Raw genomic sequence first — 23,360 nt, forward strand, 5'->3', positions numbered from 1 at the left:
CTAAAAACTTTACTTTTTAGCAGCCCTGATTAAACCCTGCCTCCTTAGACCCTGCCATCCTGCTACTGTCCCCCAATAGCGCCGCTCTTACAAAGGTGGCCGCGTTTTTCAAGTTGTAGCAGCAAAATTATGGAACAGTCTTCCTTTCTTCCTCAGACAAGAATGTGAACTCTTTAAAGACCTGGCTTTTCCAGCACTAGTGCGGTCTTGTTTAACTGTTAGCTTTTCTGTTCTGGGATCAGGACAGCGCCGGGACACTCCATGGAGTAGCCGTGCGCTTAACAAATACCCCTATAACATAACATAACATAGCACCGGGAGACCCTTTGGGGTAGCTGCGTGCTCTACAAGTTCTTTAAATAAATAATACATGGTTTTGAGGACAAAGGGTGCATAGTAACCACAACTGAAAAATGGAACAAGAGGATTAATTTAATTTATAACTACACAGGGTTTGGGATTCCAAGCCCCAAAAATGTACTAGTAAAGTACATTTTTGGTTTGGAACCCACGTGCAACCTGCAGGTGCCAGTCTTGAACCCATTCAGTGCCCACTGAGCTGTTAATTTTTGCAAGCTTAATAAAAATATGTACTATGCAGTGGTGGCCGGCACAGGTAAGACTGGCGGGGTGGGGGCAGGGTGGGGTGGGGGTCAGTTAAGTCAACATACTACGGGATAAGTAAATGACATTTAAAAAAAAAAAAAAATACTTACCTTGCGCTTGCGTATCGGCGATGGGGCGAGTGCAAAGTAAGTGGTTTGATTTTTTTATGTATGTAATTTTACTTATCCCGTCATATGTCCACCTACCTGACCCCCGCCCTGCCCTACTGCTCCACTGCTCTTACCTGTGCCGGCCGCCACTTGTATTGAGCAACATTAGGTTGACCGATGCTGGTAGCCTTCATGTCCAAATGTTACTGTGTGTCAACAACTATAAATTGCCCTTTCCCTCATAATGTGATATTATCCTGAGACCATAAATGTGATGCAGGCAATTAATTGCAGTTAATGCCCTCCGTACAAGGCAATACAACTTATTAAAAACTGGAGAAAATACAATAATGCTTTGGTTTGATGCTTCCTTTCAACACATGCTTTCTATGAATCAGTCTGTCATGGAAATTAGGTGTTTGTGACAGATGTCCTTAGCATTGCTTGTTCCACATCCTGCCTCTGTTGGAATTCCACATACCTAGTGGGCAGCTGATGCTTCTGCAGGCACGGATAGTGATTGTCTCGTGACCTGGTCTCGTGATCAAATGCATGGTCAATTACCAGGTTCAGTAATGGCCAGCCATGACTGACCTTTGGTAATTCTTTTTTTCTACGAACATAACAGGGTCACCAGGTTGGAGGACACACAGTCCTTTTTATCAATGTTATCTATGACTCTCCTCAACATTTCCTAAGTGTGGTGTCAACTAGTCGATGGAACTGGCATTGTTTGATGTAAGCTTTGTCACATCCTGCAGGCTTTCATGTGTGCTGGTGCCATCCACGTCCACTGCAGGTAAGTGGGGTGGGGCAGTGGGGCCGGCTGGGGGGAATTTCGAAAGACGACCACAAGGGAAAATTAAATAAATAATTAATTTTCCCTTGTGGTCATCTCTCAAAATCACCCCCAGCCGGCCCCACCTCTCTTACCTGCAGGGGCCGCGGCTGGCTGGTGCGTGCGGACCACTGAGCAGTCACACCGCAAGCTCACAGCTCTGTGTGTGAATTTAAGGAACTACTGAAGAAAACTGGCAGACCTTCCTTATGTCACATCATACTACCCACCCACATGCTCCTCATGCAGTACTCAGATTTTACCATAGGTTTACAACATCAGTTTTCTATAACGATTACATAAGTCACAACAAACATTTTCAAATAATCAGTCTCATCCTAAGACATTCAGTGGTAGCAAGGGTCGGCTATTCCTATCCCTATGTTTTTGCTTGTAAACCCTGAGGGTTTCTTTGCAAACCATGGTAGCAGGGGCGGCTCCTCATTTTGAGCGGAGGAGCGTCTGCCTGCCTGCTGCAAATGCAGGAGGCACAAACGAATAAGTAAAATGGCATGTCAATGCCATTTTACTTAAATTCCGCAGTGCGAGGGCAGTCGGTGGGCTGAATCCTGCAATTGCAGGATTACAGCTCCCCCTTCAGTGCGCATGTCGGGTTAGCCGTTTTTTGCTACGGCCAGCCCAACAAGTGCACTGTAAACCCAGCAATCCCCAGGCAGTGAAACAGCCCGGGAATTGCTACCTCAAATTGAGCACTAGGTTAGCCTGCTCCCACCAATTGGGGAGCTGCTCTCAGCATGAGCAGCAGCTCCTGGATTGCTTGTATTGGTGTTCACTGATCAGGAAGGAAGTCCTTCCCTTTTCAGCTCAGGGACCATGATTGAAGAGAGTGGTGCACACCGGGGGGAGTAGTATATGGTGAGTTAAACATGATTTTATAGTTGTAGCTGCCACTGCATGGTAGTCAATTATGGGTAGATGAAGAAGGAACTGCTAACACTGACTTGGTCGTTGGCTCTTCTTGCCCTGATTTGCTACCCCTCGGCTCATGGATCGTGAAGGCAATAGCAGAAACAGAAAATACATTGGGTTTTGATTTAGGATGAATGACATCACTTTTTTCAGAAATTATGGGAATTGTATGAACATGACACAAAACTATGCCATGGCATGAAATGCAGTTTGTTGGTACTTCTGAACTATTCAACAAGAGCATACTTGTCATAATAAGTCACACAAGATACCTGCAGGAGATTAGTATAAAACCAAAATGTATCTCGGCAAAATCACTTAATGTGGAATTTCAAGAATCTTCAAGTAAGGCAAAATTTCAAGAAATTTTGTGTATTGCAAAAATTGGGAATTTCACAAATGTAGGGAGTGTATGTAAATATGTAACAAAGAGCAGAGTTTTGTTATCACAATGCTTTTAATGCCACTTTTGGAACATTTTTGGCGTATTTGTAAATGTATCTAACCATATTATCTCTTTCATATGTAAGAGCAAGACCCCAAGGTTTTTTTGGGAAATGTGGTGCCCATGTATTATAGGGAATAAAATACCCTCTGCCCTAATTTAAAAGGATATTGCAAGGCACTCAGAGTTCTGTGACCTTGTAAAGGAACTTAGACTATGGCCTCCTTTCTCTATTTGGTCACAGACTTCAAAGAAGACTTGCAATACCCTTGTAATGTAAGGTAGGGGATACTTTATCCATATATGCCTCCACTATATTGAATGCATTATAGTTCATGACAATAATAGCGCATTCATCATAACATCGTCACACCTCTGCATCCCAAGTTAAGTACTAGTACGTGTAATAGATGAATACAATAGTTTATAGAGTTACAGAGACAATGACAAGTGGATATAATAACATACATACCAACATGCAGTAATGGTCAGTAGTGTATGGAAAGTGATATAATTTTAGCTCAATTTATTTGCCTTCAGCATGGTGTCATACAACCAATTTGGTACTCAAAGACCTTAATTCTTGCACTACTAGTCAAATTAAAACTAATGTTAAATTTCCACAAGATGAAGCGATCCCTGAATAATTCTGAACCAGGTCTTATACGCCAAGGGATCTCCAAATAAGCGTGAACCCTTTGTCATAGCTGTCATATAGCTCACTGAGTCAGCTGGCAAGGCCACACTTCAAGACAGACTTAGGTAAGGTCTTCCAGGGGCTGACACCTCTGAGCATAGGCTGGTATCGGATCACAATCTTGAGTTACACGATCAATTACAAAGGCTACAATCTGTGAATAGTGAGGCAGAGAACGCCCACGGTACAGTTTCCATTTCACAGTAACTGATCATGCCTTCACTCCAAAAGCATGTACTACCTCCATCATTCAGCATGCTCTTTCCATCATGATTGTATTTTTTGGAATTCACTCACTGTGTTGTTGGCTTCCGTCTCCTCTGTGAAATAATGACCGTCTCTGCCGCTCTTGTTCCCACCGTCAAACGATCTAAGTGGTTCAATGCAGGAATGGGCAGTGCAAAGCCATGAAAAACAGACCGAGATGACATGTAGGCATTTTGCAGTGTCCAACTGTTGATTTCTAGCTCAAATATGAGTGAAGGTCTTTACCTAAGACAGATCCAACAGAAAAATATTTTTGCTGGATGACATTAGGCCCGGGCGAAATTGTTATTACGCAAGCAAAATCTCATGCAATTTCCTCTTTCTGGTTGTTTTGTTTATTTTGCTTTTTTCTCTCCCAGTAACACAGAAATGCATTCAAGTAATTTAATTATTATGTACTCAGTTGTTTTTTGTTTATTAGGATTTAGATCTACAATGCAATACACATTTTAGAATATACAAAATACATAATCAATACATATTTAAAAACATTTAAAAAAACTGAAATTTTAAAACACAGTAATTCATTCATGAGGTTAAATAATAGTTTCTATTGTCGTACAAACCCAATATTTCAAATACAATGGTTTCAAAAGTTGTTGAAGTGTTCGATTGATACAGCTCAGGATTTTACACAGGTCCTATATGACGGGGATAACCTTGGCTAAAATAGGCACAAGACCGAATGACCTCTGCTTGAGGGGCTGAAGGCAGCCAGCCACCTTCTATCACACTATCTGGGAATGCCCGGAGGTTCATCATCTCTGGGAGGAAGCCACTAACCACATACAGACTGCACTGGGTAAGGAGGTAATACTGACACCAAAACTGGGATTACTGAATATCGGGCCGCTACCGACCTTACTGAAATCGAACAACAGCTAGTGACGTTAGGATACACATTGGTAAAGCGGGAACTGGCTAAAGGGTGAGGGGGAGCGACTCCACCTTCCACTTCTCTGTGGTTGAAAGAATTAGACAGATGCATGATAGCGGAGAAAGAAGTTTTCATAACCCGGGGGTGCCCCAAAAAATGGGACAGAAAATGGTCCAAATGAAATGTTTATCGTGGGCTAAGTCCGCGCGATATAAGATCTGCTTCATTCATTCATTCATTCATGTATATCCCCAATGGTGGAGTTGGAAATGCGAAGAGATATGGACAGAGATTGGAACAATTATTGTAACTGCTTTGATAACCCCTGTAAAATGTGCTATTGAAATGAGTAACCAGTCAATTCATCAATCGGTAATGTTTGTATGATTGTCATTAACTTCACTAAAAACAATTAAAACATTTTTTACAAAGTTGTTGAAGTGCGGTAAAGGGCAGACAAATAAAATATGCTGTAGAGTTTGAATAGAGTCCCAACAAAGATCACACAGTATATTCGGAGCCAACCCACTCCAAGCTCCTGTAACAGATTTTAATGGTAAAATATTCCTTCTCAGCACTATTAGAACATTGGAATGTTGGGAGCTCCATTGAAAACAATGGAATGTTCCGGGATTCTAGTGGCCGATAGAAGACCGGAGCTCCAACATTCCAATGATTGTTCACAGCTGTTGATGTGAACAAAAGGCCTCACGGAGCCCGAGAGAATTTTTTACCTCTGCCTTTGTTTTACAACTTATAAAATTCTGCCCTCTAGGGGCAGAATGTGCTAAAAGTCTTAGAGCCCTCTGTAGCGGGCTCTACCAGCCATTAATGGCCCGGCCCCTTATTAAAAGCTCTCACCAAACGCTGGAGCAGAAATTCAATGGCTGGTAGAGCCCACTACGGAGGGCTATAAGACTATAAAAAAATCAGCAGACTCCATACACCAAATTCCATGTTAAGTAGGGTTGAGGCTGCACAACTAAGCATGAGGAAATCACTGCCTCCATCTTTCTTTTTTCCGTACACACCATCATATCATTACATACTCTGTGGTTGATCGTGTGATGTCAAACCTTTAGTTGGCACCACGCGGGCAAGTAAAGGCGCCTGTCATTGCGACAAGGCAAAGTGTTAACCAAACAGTAGAAAAGAGAGGAAGCAGAACACAGTGTAATGAATAACCGATGAAGCAGAAATGGTGCCTTGAACACTCTGCTTTAGTGGAGCTTTGCACTGACTTCTGCTGCAGACATCCTCTGCACAGGCACATACCACACTAATATTATAATTAGCTCAGTATGATTTTCATTGAACATAAGTAAATCTTATTACAGAAGAGATGAGAGACCCCTGTTCTAGTTGGTTGATATAACAATAAAAGGGATCCTTTGCCAGTGGGAAAGGTTCTGTACCTGGTACAAAACTCACAAGACACCAATCAATCATCGAGCAGGTCTCATGCTCTAGAATGCTGTCACAGAGTCCCTGCGTGTACATCTGTTACCCACAGAGGCCACCGTAAAGTGACAGATTGGTGGCAATGATTACCTACCAGTCAGTGTATGCTGCTAGCCTCACCACCCTTTCAGGATAGACTGTGACCCCTGCTCAAAGTCTGGGAGGGGTGAGTCCTGGCACTGATTCCAACAGGGTGGGCACTGATATCCTCCATTAAGGTCCCCCAACCTGCCTTTCAAAGTGATAGTTCAGGAGACCTCCATGGCAAACCTCTCCTTCTAGGACAGCCTACATACTGCGCTTCCCCTGGAAGGTTTGTTTCGTATGCTCCCCCCTACTGGCAATAGAATCCCCCCCAAGGCAAGAAGGAGCTCTGAGAATGGAAAGGGCTCATAAAACAATGAAGGACTCCCCCTTTAAAGTGCTCCAATATAGATCACTGCAGGCGCATGTGATATTAGAGAAAGGACTGGACAGGTCTGACTTCAAGACGTGCTAAATTAAGGACACCTAAGAGAGCTGTCTTAAGGCAGCACCACAAAGGGCCACAAGAGGTCGCCATATTGAAATAAATGACCCCAAAGGTATATTAGTATGAGTAATAAAAAGGAGCAGGTAAATAGGAAAAAATAATTTTGTCTAAGGCTCTGAAAATTCTCTCTGACCTTCTATATTATCAAAGTGAACTTGGCAAATAAAAAATCAGCACAGTGATTCCACGAAGAATAAAACTGTAACCAGCAGTGCATATTGTGACATATTTTCACTGGCAACAACATCAAGTCATTAACCCTAAAGAGGGCGCTGTGCATCTGTGTTTAACTGCTTTCAGAGTTGTCTGGCTTCCCAAAGACACTCTTGCAATACAATTGAACATCCCCCTTTTTCTCAAAGATAAGGCATGATTGTTATAATGCAGTTTTGATCACACCAAAGCAAGCTGCATTATTCTGCCCATTCCTTGCATGTAAGTAAGTGCCAGTGTATCCAGCGGACAGTGACACACATGAATTTCCACTTTTCAGCCCTTAATACACTCATTGAATTCCAATTACTAGTACACTTCTAAATAAATCTGAAAATTCAAATAAGTTCTTCTTGCCTATAGAAATTATTTTTGGTTTATTTTACATGCTAACCCACTATAGCTAGGGATCCACGTGGCAAGCACGTGACCACCCTAGCAAACAAAGGTACGCATTCACCAACTCACAATATCATTCTTGCAGGACTTAGGATGGGCAACGGTTGTTCTTAGGCCTCTAAAGTCGAGCGAAGTTTCCCAGGTAGAACGATCGATATCACGAGGCAGAGTCAGAACATCCTGCATCAGGAATTGCTGTGGAGGACAACAGCCCTCGAAGTGCAGTGGCGAAGAGCCAGACCTGCCAACTCACACGGTGCCACTGTATGTCCTCGATATTGGCACAGCCACGGCCCGTGCAGGTAGGAGCGGTGGAGCGAAGTTCCCAGGTTGGGGGGGAGGGGAGGGGGGGGGGGGGGGTGAGGATTTTGACAGATGACAATGAGGGAAAATTAAAACTTATTTCATTTTCTCTCGTGGTCTTCTGTCGAATCCCCCAACACCACCCGGCCCCACCACCCTACCGCTCGGCACGCAGCCAAGTGAGGAGCGGATAACACACGGTGGCAGTGTGAACGAGCTGGAACCAGTAGCGGCTCGTGGAGGGAGTTCGGTGGGGTAGTGAGGCGGGGCGGGGGAGGGGCAGGGTGGGGAAATGTAAACACCGGAATATGGATGAACGGAGGTAAGTACACATTTAAATTAATAAAACGAATTTCGTTGCGCGCGCAAAGGAATTTGTTTTATTAATTTAAATGTGTACTTACCTCCGTTCATCCATATTCCGGTGGTTACATTTCCCCACCCTGCCCCTCCCCCGCCTCACTGCCCCACCGAACTCCCTCCACGAGCCGCTTCTGGCTGGAACCCACTGCAAAGAGTGGATTTACAGCTCGATTTTTGTAGCATTGAACTGTCAATGTCTATTAAGGTGGCTATAAACAATTCAGGACTTCGGCACCAGGCTCAGCAAGTTTTTCATTTGGAAGAGGCTGAAGTGCCTCTTAGGTACAACTTGGCATGAGGCCCCACCCCCTCCGAAAAACAATGATTTGTTTTTAGTCAAAAGATCTGAAGAGGGAAGGAATAACGCTGTAGTCAGGCAGGTAGTATGGTAGAGAGAAGCTCTATGGTCAAAGGTGTCACCTTAAGCATGAGAAAGTTCAGGGAACTTTATCCAGGGGGTGGGGCTTTCAAAGCAGGACAGGGATTCCTGCAAAGAAGCCACATCTCCCTGATGCCTGTACAGACCTTTGCTGCAGCAGGAACAGTATTTCACTGCACCTAATGCAATCTGAAGCAGCCTCCTTTTCTATGTAAACTTAAAAGATTTTGCACTTCTCAAAGCTTGCAAGGTTTAAACAACAACTTTATGTAAATTTGAGTCATCTGACTTTACAACCATGACACTCCGGTCATAGTTTACATTTTAATTAGACCTCGCTGCTGCAGGCTTTACAGATTGGGAAAAGATACCTTCTCAAATTATACCCGGAGCCATAGATAGTGCAACATGAAGTGGAGAGGGCCTTTGAAACCACTTTAGTATACAGGTAGAAAATCTCATTTGGTAGTACAACAAGCCTACTACTGAGAGTAGCGTGCTCTAAAGTAGAAAGAGAGAAACAGAAAGACAAACATTGGAATGTTGGGGCTAGGGAAGCCACCTCTCTCCCGGTCATTATGAACACTCAAAGCCCGAGGCCTGATACTTTCGACCCATATTGTATATTTTCTCATCTCTCCATGTTAATCTGTTCTCATTTATGTTTTGTTTTGCTGTTAAATCAGAAAGCTTTTAGTTGATCACTTAGATTTCCCGTTCACACATTTTCAAGTTATTTATTTAATTGTTTATTGTAAACTAAGTAAAGCATCAACTATGTGTAGATATGGGTGTAGTTCAAAGCCACATTGGTAGTCAAATACATCACCTTGGGACTCATATGTAAAGTATGAATTCCATAACAATTCCCTGAAGTATGGCCCTAGCATTAAAAGTGATTTTTTTTGGGTGGAGCAAAGTGTGTAGATAAATTATTTTTAGTGATAGGAGCTCATATTTTTGAATCTGTGTGTAAAAAAATGTAACACCTTATGCTCATGAATTTATGGAGGTAATGTACTGTAATGATGATATACATTATATATTTATCTTTGCTTTCTTTTTCAGTAGTGTTTTCATGCTAGGAGATTATTCCTGATGAAGGGTGGAAGTTTCCACTGAAACATGTCTAGTGTGATAAATTAGAGTTAAGGCAATTGTTTGGTTCGGACATATTAAAGTGCAAGAATATGAAATAATCAAGGCTTTTATTAATGAGAATTGAACAAATGTAAGGATTGCCGGAAATAGTTCCAGAGCGAGTGCTCAGTATACAATCTGTTTTTCAGGCCTATATGTTTCAAAATCAAAACTCTGTTGCACAGGTGTGCCCTGCATTGAACAGTGCCTCAATATCATTAAACACCTCAAGCCTTCAAATCACCAAAGCTTAACACGTGAAAGGTCACAGCAGCAAACATTCAGCATAGAACTTGCTCTTTGCATAAGTGCCAAGTCAAACATCAGGATGGAATCCCTGGTGGAAATTCAAAGTTGACCATTTACAAATGGCTTGTACTTAATGCAGTTTTAGCACATGGTATTTCCGTCATGTAGGTTAAATAGTCAAAGAAAATGTCTAAATCTACAACTGTATTCATACTACTATGGACAGGTGTACATTTGCAAGTTTTTGAAACCCAAGGGGCTTTCAATTGTTAGGTCTGTAAAGCTGCACCAATCACAAGTCTTCAGGTACATTGATGACAAGTCATAACTTGTTCAGTCTTAGGCACTTTACCAGTTTGAATCTGCATGCATTGTGCAGTTCTGCATTGGAGATATCAAATCCCAATGTGCAATAGCACATTCCTTATTTTTTTAATTTCTTTTTTATTTACTGAGAACATATTTTTTTCCAAAGCAGAAAATTGCCCCTTACACCTCCACCAGCATTGTTCATAATTCATTCCTTTTTACATCCTGGATGGGGATTTACTTCAACCATATTTTGAGTAAATGTTGGACCTTTTTTAGGGTGGGAAAGGAAATGGATTTGTGAATACAAACAAATTAATATGTTTGTGAAAGTCCAGAACCCCTCAAGCCCAACAATGCTTTGTCCGTCCCATCCCCTGCGTGTAGTTTACTAATGCGTAATTGTATGCAGTTGTGGGTACAATTACAAAGCAGTAACTGCTGAGTAGCCACTTGGGGAAGCACGGAGCCATTTTCTGCAGCAAACACAGGTTAAAGGCGGGAAATGGATTTTGATTCAGGCCTTGTGAGTCTAGTGAATATAACGGTTCATTCTACTGGTTAACTAAAAGTGTCAAAAGCAATCAGTAGACACAATTTGACTCTGATAACCTGTACCAATATGCAGCTGGAATCAAATGAAATGTACACCATAAAAGTTCAGCAGACGACCGAGGAGCCACATGGCAGCCATTGGGTCTTGACCAGCCGATTAACATCTGGTCAACAATACTCCCAAAAGGGGATTTTTCAGCAAATGCTGATTAACAAATCGTGAAAAGCGACTTCACAGCAATACCAGAGGTGTATTTGTTGATAAGACTGCAATTTGTTTTAGTGAAAACAGCAGCGTTTCTCTCATTTGATGGTTACTGACGTCTACGTTCCCACGTTTTTAATGATTAACGGCGTGCACCGTGGGAAGACGTCAGAGTCCAACAATGCGACCGGTGTTCATAGTTGGACATATTCGCCCACGCGACTGAGTAAACGCTGCCGCCGAGATAAACTCTCCGTTCGTCATAATTAAGGCTGAATGATTTGATATGTTTTTTTTTTCACAGTCTGCGAGGGGGTGGGTTCTCGGTACAGAAGGGTTCAATAATTGACAAGACATCAGAAAACGTCGTCATTCTTCGTTTCACCGTCCATAAAAATCAAAGCAGGCGATCCCCCAAAAATATATTTCAAAGTATTTCCCTTGAGCTACTTTCTAGTAATTTCTTGTGGGCTCTGGAACACATAGTAACCACAGACTGCTGAAATTAATGCATCTTTACCCGTGGACCAAAAATGTGCTAATCTGCTGTCAGCTGGCTTGCAATTTTGCAATTTAGCTTTAAAATGCCCTGAGTGGGCTCAGGTGAAATTTATGCTATGCCCATGTAGGCATGTAGTCTTGCGCAATTTCATGAATTTCACGTTATGCATTTTAAGTGAAATTCCCGAAGTTACGCCATTGTGTTTCATGGCTCAATTGTGCTGTGTCTGCAGCTATTGTTCATGGCTGTTGCGTTTTTGAAACGATTTGTTGAGTGCAAAAGGCGTGCTCACGTCAAAAATTAATGTTAGGATGCATTTTGTGCTACAATTTAGAGCTAAATGTTTGTTTGTCTTTCATGTAATTTTGCATGATTTCCTGTAGGTATTGCAGATTTCACATAATTATGCAACAACTAATTACTCAAATTTTACATACCCCATTCAAAAGCTTCACATTTTGAGCAGTTCTTAAATTGTTTTTTTTTAAAAAACACAAAGTACCACTTGCAAACAGCTGCACAGGACATCAAGTGGATTGCCACCACTTGGCAGCAGTTTTCCGTCCCCTCTACCAGGTCCCCAATCAAGTCTAGACTGTCATCCCCCAGTTCTCTACCTTGTGTCATGACTTCTCCTGCAGCACCCTCATGAACCAGTGTTATCCTTTTTAGGGTCGAGCCTGCAACAGCATACGTTACCGCATGGGTCTCGCTTGCGAGACATTGCTGCTAACAATAAGGGCTTGGAGCCCCCCGTTTGCTTACCATTTGTTGGCTTGCATGGCGCTCTTCTTTACAGCGTGGATGGACCCACTATGTGTATGAAATTAAATCACTGTGAGTAGTAAGAATATGGACCCATTAGGTGCTGTTAAAAGACCCCTCACACACCATCCTAGTTGGTGTCATGCTTCATCATTGGGGTCCCAACCGGGTGGCCGAATGCCTCCCGGTCGTGCTACCATGCCTGATTACAGTGGAGCAGGTGTTGTGCATAAATGTGGTGTGAGGTGAGTTATTTACAGTTAAAAATACCTCTGAGAATCCAGCACCAAGCGTGACTACGAGGGACCGAGATAGGTTTGCAGCGGAGGGACCACCAAGACCAAATTGGTTCTTGGATGAAAATCCCGAGCCCCGATTTGCCCGCCTAATATACCTTACATTGAATTTTTCAAGTGTCTGTGAGTACGCCGAAATTTTTTTACCTCACACCTTAGCGCGTGTGCAGGTATAACAAAAGGTTTCACGTGGCACTATTCACCTTTGCCACTCACATATCACTCACCTGGTCCTGAAGAAAGCCCTTTTCACCTTTTTGTACGGGCTGAAACATGTAGACCGCCACACATAGTCAACTTATGGTAATAATTCCAGAATAGTTGCACTACACATATACTTTTTAAACATATCCTGAGCCGCCATTATTAAAATCATAGGCAAGGATTCTCAGAGGTATTTTTAACTGTAAATAACTCACCTCACACCAATCCAACTCACTCTACTCAATACAATCCACCCCAATCTACTCCAATCAAATCTACCCCACTACCTCAATCCACTCTACCCCACACCACTTGATTCCACCCCACTCCACACTATGCCGCTCCACTTTATAACACAGCACTCCACAACACTCTCTGCCACCAAACCACTGAACTCTACTCAACTCTATGACACTCTACTACCCCAACTCTATTCTACAACACTCTACTCCAACAAATCCAGTCTATGACACTCCACTCCACTCCACTTCACTCTAGGACACTCCATGCCACAAACTTTTAGCCATGCTAAACAGCAGCCACACTGGTGTACATCATGGCAGAAACACATCACCAAAGCCAATAGCTCTCGTATAGGCCAGACCTATTGGTTTTGCCAATGCAGGTTTCTGTAATCAAGATGGCTATTCTTCGTCAGTAATAGTGAGGGGAAAATCTATTGCAAAATGAGTCACAGATTTGTGAGGTGGACTGTGGATTTAATATAAATGAACAGGCCAGGAAATGTGAGGTCTTACTATGAATTTCAGAATGTAAATCTTTGAAATTCTAATTGGATTTAAAAAGGGCCTGAAAAATGAAAAACTACTGAGGACTTCATTATGAGAGAACCCATAGCTTAGTCTGGTGGCTCCAACCTCTGAAGTTAACTCCCAGTGGGGGCGCTGCAGAGCTATCAGATATTACGAGTGGATCCCAGAGGGTTCACTGAGAAATGGGGAATCACTGGAGTAATTTCTCAACCTGATTCCCATTGTTATTCCACATTTCCCTCTAGAGGTTTTGCCCGCAATTTTGGCAGATTTTGGAAGCAATAATCTAACGGTCAAATGAACCACTGATCTGCGCTGTACCCTCAAAACTCTTAATTTGTATAAGGCTGGTGACTGCAGTTACTGACCACATTGGAATCAATGGGATCCCAAAAGAAGGTGCAAAATACTCTTTTCCTCTTATTCCACGCTCAGACCCTGAGTTTTAGATTGGGTACGGAAGTATTTTTCAGAACTTTTGTTTCTACATGTCATTTTTAGGTCTTACCTAGGCAGCGCATGAGCTGTCTCATTAGAAACATGCTGTATCTTCACTGTGGGCTTCAACCACGCCCATCGTTCTTCATTGGTTCTTTTGTGTGCCATTCTGAAAGCCTGGCTTTTCAGTGGTGCATTGGCTGTATTTCTCCTACCTTTTGGTGTTTGGCTACCTCCCATGGCTACTGGTCCCATTACATGTCCTCATTCCCTCCTGTCTATTTAGCTTAGTTTTGACGCACAATTTTTTTTCCACTTCTCGGCTCGTGTTTTTGGAATGTGGTGTTTTGTTTTTGTGATTTGCGAGTGAAAATCCCTCACCTGATGGCATTTGTATTTTGCGTGTGTATGCACGTGTAACAAACATTTTTGCTGATATGCTTTTGAAGTCCACAGCGTTTGTTTTATCAGCACGCTTCATAGGTTTTTTTTATATTTCTTTCACAGGGGTACTGGGTTTGCATGGATTTTATTTTGTTTAATTATTTTAATTTGGAAACCATGTACCTTTTAAATGCACCCGCTTTCATGTTTCACCAATTCACGGACGCTGAAAAAAACAAAAAAAACAAGAAGTGCTGTATCAGCTTCTCAAAAAGCCCTGGTCCCCGGTTTCTCCCGCCTGAAGTTAACATAGCATGTTTTTCTAAGCATTAAGTTGCCTTGTTTTACACTGGAGGGGTGGCCATCTGGGGCTCCCATCATGCTCTGCTTTGAGGGACGACATTTAGAGGGCTTGGTACACTTGGAAAGCAGCTGCACAGCACGACATGCACGTCTAGGTCCACATCGGAACTGTGGCACAGAGATGCAGCATGGCGGCTGATTCCATCCTGTATGGCTGCAAAGCAAGGATGTACGGGAACCATTGCAGCCCATCATAGCCAGCAACACACTGTAAGACTGGGGTGCTTGTTTCACTTACACTGATTGTTGATGGCATGGCAAAATGTATCTGACCATTGCTGGATCAAAGGGGGCTGTAAGTGGCATATGAAGGTGGTGAGAGCAGGGGCACAGTGTTCTGCAGCTGATTCCCACCACCTTGTTACTAACCACATTGCCTCTACGTAGCTTACCAGAGGAGCCGGAAGGAGTGGGGAGTAGGGGGCTGAGCTACTTTGAAGGGACGCAATAACTTGAATGGAGTGGCACTCTGAACATGAAGTTTCAGCCAAAAATAGTCTTCCAGTCAAGTCTCTCAAGGGTTCAAAGCACCACCCATTTCCAATGGCATCAGCGATATCCACTTCAGAGTCTTCGTCTGCCTAAGAGCAGTTGACTTCAGTTAACCTTTCATGAACCGTAAATTACTAGGTAACCAGAGTTCAGTCAGACAAACAACTTGGCAACCAAACTTCACTTCAGCCACAATGGAAGAATCTGAGACTTATTGCTTAACCCCAAGTTCCAACAGTAGGGTGGCCACTCCATTACATGCAGCATCACAAGATAATCAACCCGTCCCCTTCGCCCAGTTGGTCAGCTCCAAAAAGGCAGTATTTGAACAGCTAACAGCCCGAAAACAACATATTCATTATTTTCTTAAGCAATTTAGGCTGTGTCCACAGAAAGAAGGGTGCCGAAAGGTAATGAAAGAAGCAATGAAGACAGGCTTCATACACCTGCAAGTGCCGCTAACTTAATGCAATTGCAAACAAATATGCTTAACATCCCTCCCCAGTGCTTCTTGCTCCTGGTACTTCCCTAATTCATGGCAGGCTCTAGCACTTCAACCTGGAGAAGAGAAGGACCTATGGTTAGGAAGAGTACTGATGCGTATCAGTCTCCATGTCAGGTAGAAACCTGGCTTTTACTTCCCACCCCCTTTATGTCCGTCCCTCCTCTTCTGTGTGTATTGGAGGAGGAACTTTCTGCAAATGTGCTTCCTTTCCCCTCCACTATTGATTCTACTCATTTGGCTTCATCCCTACAAAACTCCAGACCCTGCCCCCTTCTCACTAACAGTCCATAATTTTCTCAGCGCCTTGATGTTTCTCTACTTCATCAACTATTTTCAGACCTGACATCTGCCTGTTCTCACTGTCCAGGTAAGTGACCTCTGTAACTTGGTTCTGGGGGTTTCCTAAATTCACTTCCTCACATACTGTATTAATCATGATAGTAACTAATGGCACACAGTGCTGCAGAGACACAGTACACTTCAGAATTGTTACGTAAATTGAAACGCCCGGTTGACGCTCATCGACAGATAATGGGGGGAAACCTAGATGATGAAAGAGGTTTATGATAGCGGGTGTAGAAAAAGGTTGCCATTGGTAGTCCCTGTTGGGCTAAAATATAATGCAATAAGGTTTGCACAATGTCTCATTTGTTGCTAGTTTGTTTCACTTGGTGATAAGCTCAAGGTAAAGATGTTAAGCATATCTGATGCACAATGTGTGCACATCCAGGATTAATGTATGTTTTTTTTTTCACCCGCTCATGAATAAAAAAAAATAGATTTAAAATATTAGTCATTTGGTACAGAGCACAGTCAAAGAAGCTGCTGTAAACATTTGTTTTTTATTTGAAACCTCTCATGAGTTTCATGTATTTTTTTCAATATCATGCAGTATCACACTTCAACAAAAAGTAAATTGACCCCATATTTTTTCACTTGTAATTAACAGGATAAGTTATAGTTACTGAATACCAGTATCCCTCTTCTAGTCACTTCAGCTTGCACTCCTCTGCCTGCCCCTTCTCCCTATGGCAGCTGCCTGTATGTTTAGCTAAAGGGCAGGACCCAGCAACAAAGTAGCAGTGAGTACAGTCCCCGCCCAAATACTGCGCCTGAAACCTTATTTAGAACTCTTGGACAGCCGTCTAATGTCCAGGTTGTAAAATCGCCTCCCAAACAAACTACATATAAAGATACAGCAAACTAAATTAAGGAATTATGTTAAGACCTCAAACGGACCGACTGAACTTCCAGAAAATGTCATATTGCGTGACTGTTGGTGCTGGGCAGTGGGAGGGGGTGGCATGTGGGGAAGACGTTATTGGGCTTCATTGGTTTGAATGGTTTGATTTCTCTGTTAGTCCTTTTAGACATATGTGGCATTGTCTCTTATGTGATATTGTATATGTATATATTCAATCGTATATACGGATGTTTGTGTGTGTCTATTGGCACTATTGTGTTGCATATTTCACTGACTATCACCTAATAATTGCTGTTCAGATATTTTGGTGTATACAAGCTTTTGTTCTGAACAAACTCAATAAAATTATTTACAAAAAAGACCTTAATGACATGTCCATCCTTACAATTAACATCGAAAGCTTTTAGTTTGGAAGTTATCAAGTGTGTACAACATAATTGCAAACCACCTGGCAATAATCCACATAAATGCACTCCACATCATGCTACGTAATTCCAATCAGCATAATTTCACTCAACGCCACACAGTTCCATGCCACACAATTCAACTCCCCACATTTCCATTCCACGCGACACAATTCAACAAAAAAAACATAATTCAAGTCAACAAAACAATTACACAACACACCACATACACCCAATCCACACCACAGAATTCCACATCATGCAACAGCACAACACATAATTAAACTCCACTACATGTGACTCCACAACACAAAATACCAATCCACATAATTACACTGCATGACACACAATCCCACTACACATAATTTCAGTACACTCAACAACACTTAATTAGCATCCACATAATTCCACTGAACACACAATTTCAAGACTAATAATTGCAGTCTAAACCACATAATTCCACTCCACACCAAATACATTCACTCCACTCCATAACACGTTGTCATTTGTCATTTACAACGCCAATAACTCTAACTTTCACATAAGCAAGACCTAAGGGACTTGCCAGCGCCTTTTTTTAATTGAGATTTGTACAGCACACATTTTGCCAGTAGGGTGGCATCACAGCACGATGAGTTGTCTGGGTGTTGTTCATGCCAGTCCAATGTTTCAATAAGATACTTCAGTCTGAAAGTTCCCATGATGATATATTTGGGATGCTTTGGTCCATTTATGAGGATGGCGTGCACTGAGGTTGATTGATGGAGTGGTATTTCATATCATAATCGCGAATCCCCCAGTGCTTCAAGGAACGGTGCGAACATCTTGCCATGCCATGTTGGCTGCTTTTATAGACGTCATTCACTCAAGGTTGCTTCGAATCACTGAGCAGAGAAAGAAAAGGGATGAGGGAACATAAGAAGGATAAAGGAAACAGGGAAATGGGAACAGTGGTGTTATGCTTGTTTCTCATATAGATCTTCCACTGCCCTAGAGACACCTCAGAGGGCAGAGGAAGGGGCAAAAAATGGATGAATGTAAAAATAAAAGATAGTAAAAGTGGTAAAGTGAAGGGAGACTGGAAACAGGACCAAGAGGCCTTGTCATGTTGGTTGCTGAAACACTATTTATGATGCTTTGAGGGCACTTCAAAGCACTAAGGGCCTCCATACGATTTTGGGCAGACTCACGTCCGCCTGACACTGCTGCGGTTTCGTACCAACTGACCTCCGGTCGATGGTCCCAACATCGCTATTACAATGTGACCGCACATCGTGCGGTCGCATACTCCCATTCCTCTATGGGAGTTTGTGCTGCGGCCGTAAACTGGCTGCAGCACAAGCTCCCATAGAGAAATTGGATTTTCTGTTAATCCCTGCACCGCGTGGCAGGCAGCTCACAGTGCCTGCCACCCGGTGCAGAGATTAACAGGAGGGCACTGTGGTGCTCCCTCAACCCCCAACTGGAGACCACAGTGAGAAGGGGGCCCAGCTAGGGGCCCTCAAAGTGGCTTTCCAACAGGCTTTCTATGTCGGAAAGCCCAACATGAAAAGCCTGTGGGAAACCGACATTGTAACCCTGACGGCGGAAACGCTATCTTGAAGGGATTACGCGCTGGTTCCGACTGGTGGACGGGCTCCTTGAGCCCGTCGAAAACCAGTCGGAATGAGCGGCCGGTTTCACTTCCGACCGCCGTCATTGTAATACGGAGGTCGAAAGTGAAACCTATGATGTAGGTCAGAAAGCCTCTGACCTCAGGTCAGAGGCTTTCTGACTGTGGCCGGAGGCTTTCCGACCAACATCATAATAAGGCCCATAATATTAAGATAAGGGAGAAAAATAATAATAGCATAAACATTTACATAGTGCTTCTGTTATTTCTAGGTGCTGGAAAGAAAAAGTATTACTATGAGACAATTTAACAATGCTGCAGTTTCTGAAATCTGAACGACGTAAAGCTGGCTTGGACTTGGGTTTCCAAATCCTGACCTGTAATGTTTACAGCAGATATGAGCAGCAGCTGTTTAACTAACTGTCTGCTAGAAGGAAGTAAGAGGGAATTAAGGTGGAGAGAATAGTGCTGAAGGGAATATGATGTTATGTATAATGCTTTTGCAGAGCGTATTGTGCTGTAAGGCCACTTCAAGGTACTGTGGGAGAAAGAAGCCCGGAACATCATTTTAAATATGTTAGTTAATTGTTACACGATCAATCCAAACTGAACCATTCCTAGGTGTGGTGTACATGTGGAAACTCTAGACATTATGTGAGGATGAAAGAACTCAGAAATAAAGGATAATTAATTTTAAAAATTGATGGAATAGGGGGATACTTGTTTCAAAAAATGAAGCATTGCCTACTACCTCATCTCTACGTAACTTCTTTTGATCGATGGAGGGATAACTTCTCAAGAACCCTCCTCCCACCTATATGTTCATTTTCACGAACAAACGGAAAGGGTCCCCCAATATCCCTTTTATGCATCTAACCAACCATCTCCAGCTCTACCCACTCCGCTCAGTACACTGCTCTGTTGCTTTGGTGCTAGATCTGTCCTTTGTGAGTGCACTACATGAGGCACATATACACCAAGCAGAGGGTGACCCACTAAAGGACCTCATCTGTCCTTCTCCCATCTTGTACAGTGTGGCAGGAGTATTGCATGACCCGCTCAAAGCAAGGGTGTCCTATTCAGAGCATCTTTCGTCGTCTCACAACTTTCAGTGAAGTATCTGAGTTGCAGGATGGTAAATATTGAGTTTCCGGAGAGTGAGAAATTGCTGTTACTCAGAATGGCCGCTAATTGTCATCCTCTGCCCCAGGGCGGCTTCAGCGCTGGTGGCACTCAGTGCAACAATATTGTTTGCGTTCCCCCTCGACCTCTATCTCCACAGATTACCTCAATAACATCCTCCAACAATACCCCTCATGTCTCCATAGCCCTCTCTCACATGCATTTCATTCTTTTTATAGCGCTACTCATACTTCACTCACACTCAGTTCTGTTATCTGCATGGTGCAGCAGGCACACTAACCCTCTGCCCTGCTTTATGATGAGTCAAAACTGCCACTAGACAAAACTCCAGTCTCTCTCCAGAAGGACCAGTAATCACCAGAGTTATCTTGACATTTGTATTGATGCCTGAAAACTGATGGACACACAAGGAATTCTGCAGCACATGTTCTTAAGGCCATCAGTTATTTCGAAACACAGCACCACTCCCACCCCTCCTCACCCGCAGCTCAGCGCCAGGTGCAGCTGCACAGGTCGCACCATCTAAAGCCGGCCCTGCTATGCCCGCTAGTGCGCTCTGTGATGTTAGAGATGCCTCCTTGAACAGAATCCTGCAAAGGTGACACCAACCGCTCTGTTTGTTTTTATACAGGTTGACGACCAAATGAAGCTGCTTCAGAACTGCTGGAGCGAACTCTTAATTCTCGACCACATATACCGGCAAGTGGTGCACGGGAAGGAAGGCTCCATCCTGCTGGTTACCGGGCAACAGGTGAGTGGCGAGAACCGACCAATCACTCACGTTTTATTGAACGTTCGGAATACAGTGAGAATTTAGTACTGTCGGAAAGGCAGAAGCGCCAGAGTACTTACAACCACAGGGATTTACTGCACAAATAGCTAGGCTGCTCTCTCGTCTCCTCGCCAGATGATTAGAGGCAACTGTGAGAGCAAACACCGTCTCTGCACTTAGCATTATGAAAACAGGATGTGATAGCAAAGGTGGTGGATATCCAGTACTTGTCAATCAATCGAAGTTATTTCCTGCATTTTGTCCTTAAGTGATCTTTGGCTGGAAGTTTACAGTTATTGCTGTTTTTCAGTTTGGTGTTAGCCAGGCCTTTTAATTTAATTAAAAAATACTATATGTCCATAGTTACATACTAGGGGCTTTCAGTCTCTTTTCACCCATTGTTCTGCTGTAGTGCCATTCACATTTTGCTTCTGCATGCAACACGTGACACAGGGTCAGCCCACTTCAACCATTGGCCTACCTTACTGTGAGTGACAGCATTCTGCTCTTGTACAATGTGCTCATCCTCACAAGTAGTCCTCTAGAGCAGTAGCAGCCTGTGGAAGGAGTGCCGTGGAGCGGTGGGGTGGGGTGGGGGAGGGGCAGAGTGGGGGGTAGTAAACTCCGGCTCACGGCCGACCGGAGTTATGTAAATAAATAAATAAATAAAACGAATTTCATTGCGCGCACTGAATCGCATTTGGTATGAGCCGGAGTTTATTACCCCCCACCCTGCCCCTTCACCGCCCCGCGACACTCACTCCACGGGCCGCTACTGCTCTAGAGTGTCAGGGATTATTGGTGCAATGTGTGCTTTTATAATATATTTTAGCTTTTATTCAATGTTTTACTTAGGCGAAGTCTCAGCAGCACTCCCAACACTGTTACTAGGCCTCTCGTGTGTCCTGTGTAGTCATAAAATCGTAAAAAGTATTAACGTGCAAAATAGGTATTGATAAAGTCAAAAGGTGAACAACCAACAAACCGCCTTTACCAATGCTTGCTGTCTGTTGGCGTGTGCTCTTTTCGGCTGTATGCTTATTTTAGCAGCTATCAAACTGTGCAAAAAAATCTTTGTTGACAGAAGTACTACATAGAAGGCATGTAGACAATTGCACAACATTTCTCTGGCACCAGTAAAGCCGGCTCATCTCTCTGACCACTGCTATACCAGCTAAGAGTTCACCCCATGCACCTAAAAAAATCATTATGGGCCCATCGAAAAGGCCAACATTTGTTATGACAGAGTATAAAAAATTAAGAGTGTCACATGCATGACATTTTCAAGACAGTTTTTTTTCTCTGAGTTTTATATAGCGCAAACTCGACCCGTAGGTATCAGAGCACTTTACATGAGCATCATTTGCATTGCAGCATTCATTTAGTTAGGCACGGGGAGATTAAGTGATTTGCACCGAATCACATGATGTTGAGCGTCTCTGCCAAAACTCGAACCCGGTTCCCCAGTTTTGGGGCGACCGCTCTAGCCCTCAGGCTACATCCTCTCCCTGTTTAGCAGGACCTTATACCTCCTGCCTCTTCACTAATCAGTCCAAGAAGTATCAGTGAAGGAGGAGGAGTGTTTTTTTAATAATTCTAGCACCGAGTAAATCATCCAAGTAGTTGGACATATATACAGTTAGAGGGGCCGATTCACAGAACTAATCTGAGATAAAAACCTAAATTTACTACTTTTGGTATTCACAGAGGGCATTTAGTAGTAGTAAAGTTAGGACTCCTAACTTTACTACTACTAAACTGAGACAAAATCCTAACTTTACGACTTTTGGTATTCACAAAAGGCATTTAGTAAAGTTAGGATTCCTAACTTTACTACTACTAAATGCCTTTTGTGAATACCGAAAGTAGTATGTTTAGGATTTTATCTCAGATTAGTTCTGTGAATAGGCCCCAATGTGTTCTGTGTTACAACAAACAAATGATGGACGGAATGCTGACAATGCATACATTCTCCCCCAGTCAAGAGATCTGGGTTAAATCCATCGTTCTTTTGCCCACTACACCACCCCAGTTCAGACATGGCCATATGCAAATCAGTCTTGACCCTGTGCCTCATGGGAACAGTCCAGCCCGAACTGCCAATGTGTTCTGTGGCGGGGGGGGGGGGGCTGAAATGAATCACCCATATAGTGTGGCAATAAAGAATGGAGGAATACCACTGGTAGTAGCTTGCATTGGGTGCTGAAGTACCCCATCTCTCCATGGAAAGTGATCCTTGATCTATACGATGAAATAATTTCAGATAACTTTCATTGGGCGGATAGAGTGCCAGACAGACGAGGGGTTGAAATAAATAACAATGTTTTTTTATAACATTATAGATCCTAAGTGTAAAAAAAAATGTTGAGTTTAAATGGTTTTGGAATTAAAAAAAAAGTCAAAATAAGGAGCACTTGTTCTTTACAGTAATTTAATAACAAGATCGATATTGTTACTTTAAAATATCAAACCATATTCACATATTAACTTTATACTTATTCTGGCTCTTATAGTAACCCTAACACTACCCTGAACCCAAGACCAGCCACACCATAGCTCATTCTGCCTCAACCCCAGCCAAAGCTGTTCCCTTACCTGTCAATGACTTAAAGTCAAGTTCATACT

General features: G+C 42.9%; 1 protein-coding gene across 5 annotated transcripts in view; it reads left to right on the forward strand.

Moving 5' to 3' along the window:
* The window catches only part of NR5A2 (nuclear receptor subfamily 5 group A member 2), a 325,502-nt gene that overhangs the window by 211,779 nt on the left and 90,363 nt on the right, over positions 1-23,360 (forward strand). For all 5 annotated transcript variants that reach the window (XM_085601455.1, XM_085601457.1, XM_085601456.1 and 2 more), the window contains one exon: positions 20,595-20,714. In XM_085601455.1, the coding sequence (XP_085457581.1) occupies positions 20,595-20,714 (120 nt within the window). The remainder of the gene's footprint in view (positions 1-20,594; positions 20,715-23,360) is intronic.

The sequence above is a fragment of the Triturus cristatus genome, chromosome 4_2 (genome assembly GCF_964204655.1).
Source record: "Triturus cristatus chromosome 4_2, aTriCri1.1, whole genome shotgun sequence".
Taxonomy (NCBI): Eukaryota; Metazoa; Chordata; class Amphibia; order Caudata; family Salamandridae; genus Triturus; species Triturus cristatus.